The sequence below is a fragment of the Hyla sarda genome, chromosome 2 (genome assembly GCF_029499605.1).
Source record: "Hyla sarda isolate aHylSar1 chromosome 2, aHylSar1.hap1, whole genome shotgun sequence".
Classification (NCBI taxonomy): Eukaryota; Metazoa; Chordata; class Amphibia; order Anura; family Hylidae; genus Hyla; species Hyla sarda.
The window spans coordinates 73,994,713-74,011,793 of record NC_079190.1 but is presented as its reverse complement, the minus strand read 5'-3'; the positions used below and the strand labels follow the sequence as shown (position 1 = coordinate 74,011,793).

Genomic DNA, 17,081 nt, shown 5'->3' with positions numbered 1-17,081 from the left:
CAAGTTGATTGGTGCTGGTCTGACTACTGGGACCCCCAATGAACCCGAGAACGGGGACAAAAGTTTCCCTTGATGTATGAAGTGTACCATTCGTTTTGGGAACAGTTTTGTCCCGGTCCTTAAAGGGGTAGTCCAGTGGTGAAAAACGTATCCCCTATCCTAAGGATAGGGGATAAGTTTGAGATCACGGGGGGTCCGACCGCTGGGGCTCCCTGCAATCTCTCTGTACGGGGGCCAGACTCTCCGGCCACATAGCGGGTGTCGACCACCGCACGAAGCGGCGGCCGACACGCCCCCTCAAGACATCTCTATGGCAGAGCCGGAGATTGCCGAAGGCAGCGCTTCGGCTCTGCCATAGAGTTGTATTGAGGGGGCGTGTCGGCCGCCGCTTCGTGCGGAGGTCAACACGCCCCCTTCCTGCGGGCTGTCGGGGCTCCATACAGGAGATCGCAGGGGGCCCCAGCGGTCGGACCCCCCGTGATCTGCAACTTATCCCCTATCCTTATCCCCTGTCCTGTCAGAGAGAGGAGACATCAGGCAATGCTGGAGCCTGGAAAGGTGTGTAAACCAACGATCAACAGGAATTAGAGTGTCCCTTTTAACATGTCAGACAGACATGTCAAAAGTTTTGATAGCTGGGGGTCCGAGGATTACCCCGACCAATCTCTAGGTATCACCTGCAAATGCGTGCTACGGAATATCCTCTGTAGAAATATAATGGAGCTCATCCAAAGCAGCTGGCCACAAGTTGCGACCAGCTGGAGAGTGAAGTACGCTACCACATGTTTATTGGGTGATATCTAGAGATTGGTCAGGGTCTGAACACTTAGACCCCGAGTGGTCAAAGGTTTTTTAAATGACATTTAAATGACAATTAATTAAATGACAGGGATACTTTAACTTCTCCACTAGACTAGAGCAAAAAGGAAAACATATGATAACCCTACTTACATTGACCACAAATCTGGCATTTAAAGGGTTACTCCTCTCCCCAGCATCCGGAACATTGAGTTTCTGAACGTTGTGTGCGGGCGTCCATGTTCACGCCCGCCCCCTCGTGAGGTCACGCCCCGTCATGTGACATCACGTCCCCCTTACCATAGACTTTCATTGATGGGGCGGGCCTGAACACGGAAGACTGCACACAGCGTCCAGGAACTCAATATTCCGGTGTGAGATTGGTATTCCCATCTCATTATTTTAGTTTTGCATACCTCACGAGCCACACTCTTTATGTAACACAGCTACATAAACAGCATAGCAGTGTTTGTTATATATTGATAAATAAACATAAAACTAAGCATGCTTTTATTGACGTATGTCTTGGCATTGTGATTAACTCTACAAAGATATAAAAGCCTATTTTAAAATAATACAATTATGGCAGCTCCAAGTTTATAGATTCTGAGACTGAACTGTAAATAAAAGAAGTTTCTAAAAAGTGATCTTACACACAACAAGAAATATATATAACTAACATTTTACTATTATTTACGCTATAAAATACACTATCAGTCCAGGTCAAACTTTAGATTTCTTATACTGATATGACTGTTCCAAGAATAACACGGGAATTAATTTATTAAAACATTATACAGCTTTAATTTCATTTTGTAAACCTACCAACTAAATGTTGTATGATCTAAAAATCCCAACTCCATTTCTTTTTATCATTGTAGAAATGTATAACAAAAAATATAATGCATATGTAATTCCCATTATGATTCATTTATAACCATAGATATTTTATCCACAACATTTACCTTAATATTTGCATTCTTAAGAGACAAATTTCTCCAATTTTTGCGGTCAATTTTTGTGGTCAATTTTTGCATTTGGTAAATTTTTTCAGCTATTTACTGCTCAAAAAAGGCCATAAGTACTGGGTGTAAAAACGGAAATCGTGGGGGTCCAAGCCCCCCGTGATCAGACATCTCATCCCCAGATGTCTAGGGGTGGAGTACCCCTTTAAACTTATGTTCTGCAAAAATTTAATTTGACATATTTATATTATACTAAATAAAATGGGGGTTTCTAATCCAAAATGTCTAATAAAAAAAACAAAATTTGATTACTTACCATTAAAATTCCCAGTCACTTCTCTACAAATTATTCTGAGGTCTTCAGCCTATAATATTTACTAGGGCTAAGTTCACACTTTGAAAGTGGTCTATGTTTATTTCCAAACGTATACTGTTAATTTTGTGGGACTCCAAAGAGGCTGTGCTTTTGAGTGCTGCAAAATAACAGTACACATCCTGAAATGGTCCAAACACACTCACTATGTTTGGCCCACTGGAACAAATCTGCACAGCTTTCTGCCTGGTTTTGGCTTAAGGGAACTGATGCAAAATTCTGACCAGAAACTGGCCAAAATGATTTATTACTAGTGTGAAGCTATGAAATATACAATACACCCTTAAACACTTACCCTGAGGTAGAACTTTCAGATAGTTTCTTCTTACATTTAATTCGCGCAGAGACTTAAGTAGACCTATTTGTTGTGGCAAAGATGTTATTTCATTGCAACTGATATCCTGTAGTAATAAAAAACAATGCTTGAATTTTATAGAACTTCTAGAAACTAAACCCTACAATAAAAGACTTCAATACATACATACATACATCAAATACATCATCTATGTAAGACTTGGTTCACACCGGCTTATAAAATATTATAAGGAATAATGTACTCACTACTATTAAAGGAAATCTGCAGTGTATAACACTTGTACAGTGTTATACGGACCGCTGAGACCCCCCCCCAGTGATCTCCCGTACGGGGAGCCAGCGTGCGCGTGTCGTCGACATCACTGAGGTTGACGGCACGCCCCCCCCCCCCCCATACAGCTTTATGGGAGAGGCGTTGATGCACGAACGCTGCATCTCCACCTCTCCCATAGAGATACATGGAGGGGGCTAGATGGCACACGCTCCATTCATTACTATGGGACCGCCGATGATGCCCAAGTGCTGGACTCTGGTGTCTTCGAAGCTCCCATAAAAATCAATGAAGCGCATGCCTTCTAGCGTACGTGCTCCTCACTCAGAGCCGGGTCCCACTTCGGAGATTGCGGGGGGGGGCTTGCCAGCATTCGGACCCCCCGCGATCAGCTACTTATCCCCTATCCTGTGGATAGGTGATAACTTAATTTTGGCTGTAGACCCCCTTTAATCAGCTGATTGGCGGCCAAGCAGAGAGTCTGTCCCTGATCCTTCGGATAGTGACGATTACAAAATCCTATAAAATTCCTTTAAAGGGGTACTTTGCCCCAAGACATCTTATCCCTATCCAAAGGAAAGGGGATAAGATGTCTGATCGCGGGGGTCCAGCCACTGGGACCCCTTGCAATGTCCGGCCCAGCAAACTGAGCAGGTATGGTCACCTATTATATGATAACAAACACTGTGATTATAAATGATGTTGATATTCAACATGAAAACTGCTAAGATAAAGTTCACATGTCTTGACCTTTAATAAAAGTAAATAACAATTTAATCAATCAGGGAGAGGGCTAAGTAATCCTCCCCTAGTATTTCATGACTTAAAGCCAGCTTTCAATTATGGTCATGTAAAATGCGTAGCTGTGTTTTCTCACTGACTGATTTTACTTGGCACATGTACAATAGATGAATAGCATTGCACGTTTTATATTTCACTATTTGTGTAAACTAAACTCTATTAGAGTAAAAAAAAAACTTCAGCAATTTTTAAAGCAGAGCACACATAACTATGCTGTTTATGTAACATTGCTACATAAAAAAGCGTAGCAGTGTTTGTAATATTGATTTTAATATTAATACATATACAGTCATAGGCGTAAATGTTGGCACCCTGAAGGTTTTCTAGAAAATTAAGCATTTCTCACAGAAAAGGATTGCAGTAACACATGTTTTGCTATACACATGTTTATTCCCTTTATGTGTATTGGAACTAATCTAAAAAAAAGGGAGGAAAAAAAGCAAATTGGACATAATGTCACACCAAACTCCAAAAATAGGCTGGACAAATTATTGGCATCCTTTCAAAATTGTGGAAAAATAAGATTGTTTCAAGCATGTGATGCTCCTTTAAACTCATATGTGGCAAGTAACAGGTGTGGTCAATATGAAAATCACACCTGAAAGCAGATTAAAAAAAAAAAGGAGAGAACTTTACTTAGTCTTTGCATTGTGTGTCTGTGTGTGCCACAGTAAGCATGGACAACAGAAAGAGGGGAAAATAACTGTCTGAGGACTTGAGAACCAAAATTGTGGAAAAATATCAACAATCTCAAGGATACAACTCCTTCTCCAGAGATCTAGATGGTGGATAAGCAGCCCCAAACAAGTTCCAAAGATATTCAAGATGTCCTGCAGGCTCAGAGAGCATCAGTGTCAGCGCAAACTATCCGTCGACATTTAAATGAAATGTAACGCTATGGCAGGAGACCCAGGAGGACCCCACTGCTGACACAGAGACATAAAAAAGCAAGACTACATTTTGTCAAAATGAACTTGAGTAAGCCAAAATCCTTCTGGGATAACGTCTTGTGGACAAGATAGAGCTTTTTGGTAAAGCACATCATTCTAATGTTTACCGAAAACGGAATGAGGCCTAAAAAGAAAAGAACACAGTACCTACAGTGAAATATGGTGGAGGTTCAATGATGTTTTGGGGTTGTTTTGCTGCCTCTGGTACTGGGTGCCTTGAATGTGTGCATCATCATGAAATCTGAGGATTACCAATGGATTTTGGGTCGCGCTGTACAACCCAGTGTCAGAAAGCTGGGTTTGTGTCCGAGATCTTGGGTCATCCAGCAGGACAATGACCCCAAACATACGTCAAAAAGCACCCAGAAATGGATGACAACAAAGTGCTGGAGAGTTCTAAAGTGGCCAGCAATGAGTCCAGATCTAAATCCCATTGAACACCTGTGGAGAGATCTTAAAATTGCTGTTGGGAAAAGGCGCCCTTCCAATAAGAGAGACCTGGAGCAGTTTGCAAAGGAAGAGTGGTCCAACATTCCGGCTGAGAGGTGTAAGAAGCTAATTGATAGTTATAGGAAGTGACTGATTTCAGTTATTTTTTTCCAAAGGGTGTGCAACCAAATATTAAGTTAAGGGTGCCAATAATTTTGTCCAGCCCATTTTTGTAGTTTGGTGTGACATTATGTCCAATTTGCTTTTTTCCCTCCCTTTTTGGTTTAATTCCAATACACACAAAGGGAATAAACATGTGTACAGCAAAACATGTGTTACTGCAATTCTTTTCTGTGAGAAATACTTAATTTTCTAGAAAAATGCCAGGGGTGCCAACATTTACGTCATTGACTGTAGATATTGATAGATAAATGTTTAGAGCTAAGCAAGCCAAACCCCCCCGGACGCAAATTCGATCTGAACTTCGGGGGATTCGTGGCTAGCAGGTTGCCAGGTTCAGTACGCGGCTGAGCTGTGGCAGCTCACAGCAGCTAACAGCCTCGAGTACAACTCAGCACAGCAAGGAAGGAGTTAATTAACTGCTTGGGGGTGTATACATTATACAGGAATCTATATGGCTGTATAATATATAGAGAATATAGATTATGTATACAGTGAAGAGAGTGATACTTAACATCTTGTCACTGGCTCAGGCCTCTTCTTGTGTAACTCTGCCCCTAGTGACATCATCGACAGAGGTAGGACTACACAGGAAGAGGTAAGTATCATTCTCTTCACAGTATACATTACACAGCCATATAGATGACTGTATAATGTATATACTACCCCCCCCTTAGAAGTTAAAGGGGTATTCCAGGCAAAACCTTTTTTTTATATATCAACTGGCTCCGGAAAGTTAAACAGATTTGTAAATTACTTCTATTAAAAAATCTTAATCCTTCCAATAGTTATTAGCTTCTGAAGTTGAGTTGTTGTTTTCTGTCTAACTGCTCTCTGATGACTCACGTCCCGGGAGCTGTGCAGTTCCTAAGGGGATATTCTCCCATCATGCACAGCTCCCGGGACATGACATCATCATTGAGCAGTTAGACAGAAAACTTCAGAAGCTAATAACTATTGAAAGGATTAAGATTTTTTAATAGAAGTAATTTACAAATCTGTTTAACTTTCCGGAGCCAGTTGATATATATAAAAAAAGGTTTTGCCTGGAATACCCCTTTAACTAGCACTGATCAGCGCCAATTAACACTTTCCTTGCTGACCAGAGCATAGCGCTTAACCCTGCAAGTTGTTAGAGTAAACAAGCTGATTCACTGGTTTACTGTCACAAAAGAGTTAAGTTGTGCTGCCCTTAAAGTTGAACAGTTTCGCTCAACTCTAATTATATTTCTAAACACTGAAGTTGTATGGCCTAAAAAAAAGCCATAGTGATGCAGTGTAGTAACACAACATTTGTGTCATATTATGCAATTGGTGTGCAGAATAAAAATGAAATATAAACATGGGTGTATGTACCTATATACAGCTTTAGTTGGCAAGAAAATTATCAGGATTACGCGGCTATATTAAGACACATCATCATGCCTGTTGTTCCATCAATAAGACCAAGAACACTGGCACAGCGGGGTGCATCCTACATGATTACTATGTGCTGCTGGTCTTGCAATGCTGTTTTTCAGTTCTACCATTGTAGAAATTTGTAACACATTCACCGCTGTCACTTCAGCCTTTCCATTTTATACATTTGTTTCACTAAGTGATTTTCTAAAGGTCTTTTTAGCTACTTCCAGCCAGATTTCTGTTTTCTTTCATAAGAACGTACCAATTTTCAAGTCATTAGATAAAGTTCACATTCTCCCGAAGGGTTTGACAAATTTGGCTTACCTTAGATTCCACACATCAGCTTTAGGTTACAACTCCCCTAAAAATGCAAGTGAGGTATAAAATATCATATTCAGTGACATACCAGCTCCATTAACTGCTGTAGCTGACCTATTTCCTCTGGCAGAAATCCAAGCTTATTATTACTTGCAATTAAGACTTTTAGAGGAAGACCACATACACAGGCTGGCAATGAGGAGAGTTGATTTCGACTGGAAAAAAAAACAAAAAAACAGAAAATGTAGGTATTCTTCGCCGAGCTATAATTTTATTAAGTGATTCATAAAGACATTTACAAAAAAGAGCTACAAGCTCCCTTGTGTTTTCAGAAGTACAGCTGAACTGCGTCCAAAAGCATTATGTGAAGAGTGTTTCACAGCCAGATCTCTATATACAGTGAAAATTTAGTGCGTGGGTGGAAGAAAAGGCCTACGAGAGAGAAGGCATGGAAAACTTGCACGAGGCTTCTCATGAGCATATATATATATATATATATATATATATATATATATATATATATATATATATATATATATATATATATATATATATATATACATACTGTATGTTAGATATCACTTTCATATTTTTGTTGTAACAAACTGAAATTGATTATAATCATACTTTATGCCAATATGAAAAGACATATCATATTAAAAAAATGATGAAAGGAAAACACATAACAAAAAAGTGCTCTAGTGAGTTAAAAACCCACGTCCACCGACGCGTTTCGAACAAATATGTTCTTAATCATGGCATATTACAAAACATGTATAGGCAGTCCTTCAACATTTACTTTTGAATCTTTAGGCCAGGGCTTCACAGCAACTTTGGTCACACTGTGACAATGCATGGAATGATTCTCAATGGGGTCACAATGTGATATGATGGAACCACAACTGGACATTTCCACAAAATCATAAACGTTGCATGAAACAGATTTCTGGTTGCATGTCACACGTGATCAACTCACATGCAACTGCCCCCTGATTCTACTATTAATTGTGATTCAGCAATTTTTCACTGCCAAATTACAACTGTTATAAAGTAGTGCAACGGCAAATCACAAACAAGTTACACAAATATTTAGGTCGTGCAACTAAGATGCGCTTTGCTGTCGCGCAACACATGTTGCCATGTAGCCCTAGCCTAAAAAAGGTTTGAAAGATAAAACCTATTGATGGGAGTACAGAGTGCAGTCAATCAGCGGCCTCTGTACTCAAATTTGTGGGGTGCTGACACATTGCAGCCCCTACCACCGATTAGCTGTTTGATCAAGTTGCAACACAAAGAATATACACAAAGAATGAAACCAGAAGCAAGCAGCTCCATACATTCTTTAGTGGTTGTGCTGGGTTACTGCAGCTTATCTCCCATTAAAGTCAAGTGGTGGAAAAAATGCCAGTCAACTTTCACTTTCAACACTTTTAGGGTAGAGTTAAACACATTGAATAAGAAGCTTAAAGAGTACCTCTCATGATCTTGTTAATTCTTCCCAGTTCTCTGCCCGCATCATGATAAACCACCCCCTGCCTTTATTTTTATAATTTTTTAGTTTGATATTGCTCTGTATTTTCTGACATCATCTGAAGCCATACAGAGGAGAACTTCCTCCCTCATGCAGTTCAGTGTGAGCAGTGTTGTGTGTGTCCCTTTTTGAGCTCCATAGACTTCCAGCAGAGCAGGTGTTCCATCAGCCTTTCCCAGGAGTGTGGCAGCCTTCTGGGAAGGGCTTTTCTGCATGGAGCCCAGGGAGTCCCAGACCTCCACCTCCCGTTCTTCCAGGCTTGCTGGGGGTGGAGAGCAAACAGCAACAGCCATTATTCCGGCCGGAGGGAGTAGATCTAGCAGAGTCTGCAGCAATGCAGGCTCTGCTCTCCAGGCGACGGGTGACAGCCAGAGTTCTACCAGTGGAAGGAAGGTGAGGAGAAAAAGCGTGGAGATGTGGGCTGAAAGAGGGCCCAAGGAGTCCGGTTCCACCTATTGCTCCCGCATGGCCGTACGGTTTGCAGAATACGACCAGTGCGGCATGGAGCTGAGGATGGCCAGAGAGGATCTACGTGTTGCTCAGAATCTGGCGAACACGGGGTCCAAAAAAGAACAGGCCAGAGCTAAAAAAGAGGATTACGGCCCCGAAAAGTGAGATTGCAAAGCTGGAGGAGAGGAGAGATACTGGAGGGGAGCGGTCTCTTTAAGGAGCAGCTGGCGAATGAAGACCGGTTTGCCGCCATGAAATCCCCAGGTAAGGTGAAGGTGGAGGTGGATGATGGGGAGAGTAGTGGTGGTGAGGAAAGTGAGGATGGCTGTGATGGTGTAAAGTAGGAGGAGAGGATGGAGGAAGAAGATGTTGTGCCTGTACCTCCATGTGACACCAAGACCACCCAGGACAGCTACATTGAGTCGGCCCAGGTGGCGCTACCGCTAAGTGATAGCGAAGAGGAGGATGTGGAGAGTGAGGCTGGGGGATTGCTGAGGGCTATAGTGATGCAGGAGTCCCCAGCCCACCTCCAGCATTTTACTTTTGGAGATGACCTGTGTGAGGATGTGGCAGTAAAGCGCAAGTCAAAGAGGCAGATGACCCAAGAATCTTTACAATATGTGTTTTGTCCTTTCCAGCAGTCTGGGACAGCTGTGAAGTTAGTTCAGGTTGCTGGGCCCCCCAGACTGCCAGACCGCGTTTCTGTGGTAGAACGGAGCCAGCATGGAGAGTACAGCATGGCGTCAGAAAAGGCTGCGGAGGCAATAGATGTGAAGCCCACCCATCCTGCCGATAGGGAGGGACAGGATAGGCTAATGGTGGGCAGCTCTGACACTACAGGATCGCCCCAGGGTGGCATGTCCAAGTGCCAGAGGGGAGTTATGCCGCCGTGTGCTCGGGGGCGGTTCCCCGAGTGCTGTGGGCATTACTGGCGCTGCGGGGCACTCCACTGTGAGGGGGGGGGGTGTCCAGGCTCCGGGATCATCTACAGGTGCTGGCACTGTGGGAGGAGCTGGGTGTGCCCGATGGGGCAGCCCCAGACTCAGGTAGTAACCTCAGCCATGCAGGAAAAGCAATCTGCGTCGACCCCAGCAACAGCTAAGCCAGCACAAAAGACTTTACTGAAGCCAGCTGTACTACAAGTCCCAGCCAGCCCAGAATCTATTAGTCAGAGTGTAGGATGTGAGATTTATGGGTGTATTAGTGTTATGGATGAGTGTATGTGGGAGTGTCAGTGGATTGAATGTTTGTGGGAGTGGGAGTGGTATGAATGGGAAGCCTAGTGTGGATGGAAATAAAGATGATGATGAAAGTAGTGGTGTGAATGGTGTTCTTAGTGGTTCTGGGTCTGGATTTGGTCCGGCTGCCCCCCTGGTAGTGACTGCTCCTAGGAGTTATGCCAATGCTGCTGCCGGGGTTCGGGGGGGCTCTGGAGGCTCTGCATAGGGGCAACAGGTCGATCCAGGTAGAGGGAAGGGGTGAGGTCGACCTGTCTTTCTGGATAGAGAGGCATGGTTTGGGGGCTTTCTGAGAGAGGAATGGGGAGGTGGTCTGGTCCTTCCCAACAACCGGGGAGGACAATAACCGTAGGAATGTGGTCCGTCTGAATTGGAGGGGCTAAAGTGGTTGAGCTCCTCCTTCAGATGGAATTCAGGGTGAGTGACACCTTTGCCCTGATTCACCCCTACGGTCCGTCTGAGTTTCATGTCAGTTTCGTTCGGCCAGAGGGTCTTGAACTCTTCTGGTCGAACTACGAAGTGGCAAAGAACGAGCCTGGCTGGTGGGATTTCGTCGTAAAAGCGATTTCCCGTCAGAACTTGGTCAAGAAATTGACCATTTTGACCCGTAACAAGTCACTTTCTTGTTATGACATTATGACCTGGCTCGGATGGTATGGGGATGTGACGGACATGCCCAAGAAAAATTTGGATGAGCATAGGATCTGGTCCAGAGCCTGGATGTTTTCCGTCAAACTCAAGCGTTCAGGGAGTGCGGTTGCCCACATTCCGTCAGCTAACTTCCTTGGACGTGATAGGATCCAGGTCTTCTACCAGGGGCAGCCTAAGGTCTGTCACAGTTGTGGCAGCCCCACCCATTTTAGCGACGCCTGTACTGTTCAGGTCTGTGCTTTGTGTGGTTGGGTGGGTCATCTGGCCGCATCCTGTAGGCAGATCTGGTGCCACCTCTGTGGTGCCCTCGGGCACCCTTTTAGCCTTTGTCCTAGCGCCTTCACCCGTGCAGCGGATGCTCCGGCTTAGGATAGCTGTGAAGTTGCCTCAGCAGGGGAGGGTACGGGCAGGGATGGGGGCGCAATAGGGTTAGTGAGGAGGAAAAAGGGCCCTGCCAAACTAAGGCGGGAGGAAAATTGTAGAAGGAGTAGGGAGCTGGAGAGTGCCCAGGTGATGTGGGTAGCTCCGGCCCCTGCTCCTGAAGCTGGCCCTGTAACCACTGAAGCCCTGGAGGAGAACATGCTGAATGAGGAGATCAGGAGGCTTCAGAGAGAGGAAGGCAATATGGCCGACCCTTCCGATTCCTTCCACCATGAATGAGGAGAGCGGGGAGAGGCCCAAAAAGACAGACAAGGGCAAAAGGAAGGGGAGAAAGAAGAGGTCAGAGCCCTCTGTTCCTTGTACTTTGGGCCCGGCCCAAAACAGAAGCCTGACTGCCCCCCTCTGATTGATCTGTCAAACCGGTACCTCGTTCTCGATACCATCTCCTACCCTCAGAGGGGGATGGTGAGGGCAAAGTGCCTAGGGAGATGGAACCTCTTCGGGGAACTGGGCCCTGTCCTGTCGAGGCACTTTCCTCGGAGGGCAGGGCTAGACCGGGGCTGGATGGAGACGGGGATCATATGGATCAATCGGAGTAAAAAAAAGATCTAAAAGTGGTCCTACCCTCTCGTCTTCTTCGGGGGATGAGGGGGCTAAAAAGAAAGGAAAGCAAAAGTAAAGGGTGTGGCTGTCTAATTTAATCACTCTGTATGGCGGCACTCACCCCATAGATGCTGGCATCTATTAACTGTGCCAGTATAAAGTCAGATACGGCTAGATTTGCAGCCTTTAATTTTCTCGGTCGTGTTGAAGCCGACATTTTCTTTTTACAGGAGACCACGTTGTCAGATCCAGCCTCTCTGGTTAAAGCCAGAAGAGAGTAGAGGCATGGTCCCTCCCACTGGTCTCTTGCGGCTGGGCCATATAATGGGGTGGCTCCTGTTGAATGCCAACGGGTTATTGAATTAGAAATGGAGATGTGCCTGATCTTAGATGTCTTCATGAAGGGACAAGAGCTTCGGCTCATTAACATCTATGCCCACAAATCAGGTGGGGTCATAAAGATCTCTTTATGAAGATTAAGCCCTTTCTTCTTAGGAGTTGGCAAGTGATTTTTGGAGGGGACTTCAATAATGTCACGAGGTCCCAAGATAGGAAAGGTTCCAATAATCAGCTGGCTTATGACTGTGTGGCCCTCAATAATATAGTTGACAATATTAATAATATAGTTGATAATATAATAATATATTTGAAGGAGGAAGCCATCTCTTCCGCAGTCTTTTCCGATCACTGTATGATTTTGTTTTCCCTGAATGTTATTGGAAGCTGAATTCGTCCCTCCTGGAGGAAGCGGAGGTAAGAGTCAGGTACCTTTACTGGGCCTATGTAGTAGTAAGTCAGAGTGGTGAGAGATATTCAAGAAGCAGGTTGCAGGGTTCTTCCGCCAGCTCTCGAGCCTCAGGTCCCTGAACAGGTATCGCCTGTATCAGGGTCTGAGGAGGAAACTCAAGCTTCTTGTCTCGACTGGAGGTAGCCGTGAGGATATCTCCAGAGTGAAGTCCTTGCTGATGAGGTGTCAGTACAATACGCACGCATCTTTGGATCTTGAGAGGGATTACGGGAGGTACCGCTCGCTCGAACCTTACAGAAACTGCAAGATGTCAGTGAGTAGTAAAGTAATTTCAGGACTGATTGATTGTACGGGATCTTTGAATCGGTCCAGATCAGGGATCTTGGATGTCGTCAGATCCTTCTACTCGCACCTCTTGGGAAGGAAGGATCTGGATCGGGACATGATGTCAGGTTTCCTGGCTGAAACCATTCCTGAGCTAGGGGTAGACCCCTCTTTTGGCATTTTGGCAGAAGAGATCAGGGAAGAGGAAGTGAGAGACTGGCGAGCGAGGGGCCTGCCCCTAAGTAGTCGTCAGGTCTGCATGGCTTAACACCCGAGTGGTACAGGACCTTTAAGGAGTCTTTAGCTTCCCACTTGACTGAGGTACTCAACAAGTGTCTCTCCTCGGGCACTCTGCCAATGTCTATGAGGAGGTCAGCCCTGATTTTTCTCTCAAAGGGTAAAGATCCGAGCCCATAGCTCTTCTCAATATGGACAGGAAGCTTCTGGCCAAGATACTGTTTAATCGGCTGGTGAAGTTTGTACCCTGGCTCGTTTCGGAGGCCCATCACTGCACTGTTCCAGGCCGAAGCACCTTAGTGTCAGGGAGGCAGTGGAGCGGAGTAATGGAGGTCTCTGGAAGTGGTACTTGCTGTCCCTGGATCAGGCCAAATCATTTGATCGGGTGAACCACGAGTACCTCTGGTCTGTTCTCCTGAAATATGTGAATTCAAGTAGAGAAAACAGGCATGGTCGCATATCCACAATTTGTATTTTGATCTGCTTGCTTCTCAGCATAAATTCAAAAACTAACAGGTTGTTAGTATACATTTTGATCAAAAAGTACGAGCCCACTCGCCACGTCAAGGCCACCTATTTAGAGTGGTTCCCTAACATCCCTAGCATAAAATGGTGCAGCACTGGGTGGCGACCACCACCACCGCAACACCAGTGCCCACAGAGGGAAAGACCCACCGGCAGAGCAGCTCCAATGCCCCTCAGACCAGTCCCAGGACCGCGCCTCCCCATAGACATGGGGCCACAGCAGCAACGGACGCCGCACAGCACCACACCAGTGTGAACAAGTTGTAAAAGCTCAATTACCATGTGCTCCCAGTCAGACTGGGAGGCTGCCAGAAAGGCTTACTGAGTACTTTTGTTAATTGACTTAAGGGGCAGAGAGTTTCCCGCTGGTGAACTGGGTGGTCTGGCCACTCTTTTGAGGTGGGGTCTAGAGTCCGTCAGGGTTGTCCTTTGAGCCCGCTCTTATATGTGTTCGCAATCGATCCCTTCCTTAAGAGAGTGAGTTGCGGACCATTGGCGGGAGTTGGGATGAGTCGGGTAGAGCCGGGTGTCACCCAGGGAGTGGTGGCGTACGCTGACGATGTGGTGGCATACGCTGAGAGAGAGAGGTCGATGTGGTTATGTCGGAGGTGGACCGCTACTCGGAGGCATCCGGGTCTAAGATCAACATAAGTGTGGGAGTCTCTGGGAGGGGGGATCCCACGTTTGATCTCCCGGACACCCTTCCAGGGCCCCAAGAATCAACAAAAGTCTTAGGCATCACATTCGGCCAGGATGATTATCCCACCAAAAACTGGCATGGTAAGCTCCAGGATGCCAATCAAAGAGTGAAACAGTGGAAGGGTTGGTCTTTGACTCTCAGGGAAAGGGTACATCTGATCAAATCATACCTGCTTCCCGTGTTTATCTATCTGGGCAGTGTATGTATCTTGTCAGAAGCTTTCTACACTAGGATCTACAGCCTGTTTTTCCAACTGTTATGGGGGAACAGGTTGAACCTAGTCAAGAGGGAGGTTACGTACCGTACGAGGAGAATAGTGGGTCTATCTATGGTGAACCCAGTGGTGTTCTTTATGAACACCTTCTTGAAAGCTAACATTGCAAACCTCTGGAAAGAGAGGGCTCCTCCGTGGGTACTCTCCTGCAGGGTATGGTTTCGGCCTTTCTTCCAGGAATGGGAGAGAGGAGGGCGAGTGAGGGACCGCCGTACGCCCTATGGATAACTTCCGGCTTACACTACCCCGACTCTGAAGGTGATACGTCGGTGGGGTCTGGGCGAGTGGGACATCAGGACCCAGTCAAGGCAGTTCCTTGACAAACAGGTTCTGTTGACCCACTTCCAGAAGCCTCTGGCGCTCAGGGACTTCCCAGGTCGGGATCTGAGGGTGGGGTTGTAACTTTTGAACATCAAAAGGATCCCCCAGTAGCTTTGGGACTTGGCCTGGTGCTGCTTTCAGGGGAAGCTATATGTGAGGGACAATCTGAAGTACAGGAACTCTGATGACCGGGGATGTCCCCGAGAAGAGTGCGGGGACACGCTGGAAAGCATGGACCACTTCCTGCTTCATTGTCCTTTTAATATAGGGATCTAAAACCGGGTGGGTGCTTCCATCGGCTGGAGTCATCATGCTGGCCTCACCTATCCTGAGTGGGCTTATTGACGAACCTGGGTGGCCGAGACTGGGGCACTTTATTCTTAGTTAGCTTAATGGTTAGGTACTACACGTGGAATGCACAGTGTTTAGTGTTGACCCAACAGAAAATACTGTCCGAGGTGGAGGTCTGTAGGAATATCACCGGTGACCTCGGGAAGATCAGTTCTTTGGAGTATGGCAGTCTTGGTACCAGTAGGGCTTCTCTCCTATGGAGAGGGTTTTCTTTTGATGTGCCCTAGGTGCTAGACCCTTAAGGGATAGTACCTTAATTTTGGCCAGGGATAGTGTATATAGGTTAGGGTGAGTATAGGGTCAGTTTCATGAAGGGATAGCGATAGGGATAGAGGTTGATAGGGAAAGAAATTTAAATTTAATTTTATCAGGATTGACATTCTTCTTCCTGGTGGGGGGGCTATGCATGTCACCTTAGCCTTTTGTTTTGTTTTCTGTGGATAGATTGTAAAGGGCTTCGAGGCAACCAAATTTGGGCCTTGTGGGGGTTTTGGTGTACTGTATTGTTGATATTGTTTTGTTGTAGAGTATGTATATATTGTTCTGTTTATAATTAGGTGGGTAAAGGTGTATTTTAGATTGGGTGGGGGTTTTGGGGGGTGGGGTGGTCTGGTATGGGTCAGTTATGGACAAAAAGTGGACAAACTCTGATCTATGGACTTTGACCCATGTCCAGAGGGGGTGATGGGATAGTTTAGTTTAAGTTGTTAGGTTGTTATTTTTGTTATATAGTTATATTGTTATATAGTTTTTTTTATAACAATGCTATGGGCTTGTGACATTAGGCAGTACAATGTTATGGGTTTGTGACACTAGGCAGTTGGACCAGTTTTCTGTTATATTTCCAAAAAGAGTAATTTTTAGTTATGGCAGTTAGCCATATTTTTTCTTTTATTATTTATATGAGAGGAAAGAAAAAATTTTAAATTTAAAAAAATTTTAAAAAAATTCATGGCAGTTGGTCATATTTTTCTTTTGTTGTTTAACAAAAAAAAAAAAAAAAAGAGAAAAAACTAAAAAAGCTATTTATGTTTTTAAGGAATGTTTGTGTGTATTGGACTGTTTGGTAATAAGAGATTATAGGTAGGTCATTATTTGTTATTATTTATTATAACATGGGCTGGCCGGTTAGGAAAGTTTCAGTTTTTATTTTTAGATGGAAAGTTTGTATTTATGTTCAGTTTTGTTTATTTTTGCTAGTCAATTGAAGGTTTTTTAATTTTATAATATAATAGTTTCAGTATGTGAGATGAGCTATGATTGGCTAAGGCTGCACACACCCCTCAGCACTCCAGACTGTAGTTCCTGCTTTTGGACTTCTGCCAGGCCAGCAGGAGTCCAAGGTCTGTGCAAGAGATGGGGGAAATGTGCTCTGGACAAGTAGGGAGACACCTAGTGGCAGCTTTTTTAAACACAAATAAAACATAGAAAACTATTTTTCTTAAACAAAGTACATTAGAATTTTTTTTTATTTGTCATAAGGAGTGCAATGGCAACAATTAGTTTTAAAGGGAGAGTGCCCATTTAATTCATGTTGCGAGAAATCTACCGGACAATGGGAAATACGATGCCTATGCTATATAAACAGACACACAGGACTTTCCCCGCCACAGCCCTGAGTGTGCCGTAAGGTTCTGAGGTGGCCTGAGCGCAAGAACATAACTGTGATGGCAGCCCGTCTCCAAACCTTACTGCACACACAGGGCTGTGGCAGGGAAAGCCCTGAGTGTCTGTTTTATAACGCATATGCATCATATTTCCCACTGCCTCGCAGATTTCTCGCAATATCAAATATGCTCTGTATGTAACTCTTCCCTTAATACGTGTTTCTAGAGTTCGAAAGTTCTGCAAGCTGAATTTACCCCAACGTTTTGAGCAAGACTGAGTTTGCCAGGCTCGGCTCACTCATCTATAATAATGAGTATATCAAAGCTTTATATTAAAGA

The 17,081-nt window shown here is 44.7% G+C and overlaps 1 protein-coding gene across 3 annotated transcripts in view; it reads right to left on the bottom strand.

The window, feature by feature from the left end:
- Positions 1-17,081, bottom strand: part of LRCH1 (leucine rich repeats and calponin homology domain containing 1) — a 236,885-nt gene that overhangs the window by 112,793 nt on the left and 107,011 nt on the right. For all 3 annotated transcript variants that reach the window (XM_056562089.1, XM_056562088.1, XM_056562087.1), the window contains exons 3-4: positions 6,890-7,016; positions 2,432-2,537 (exon numbers count right to left, since the gene is read on the bottom strand). In XM_056562089.1, the coding sequence (XP_056418064.1) occupies positions 2,432-2,537; positions 6,890-7,016 (233 nt within the window). The remainder of the gene's footprint in view (positions 1-2,431; positions 2,538-6,889; positions 7,017-17,081) is intronic.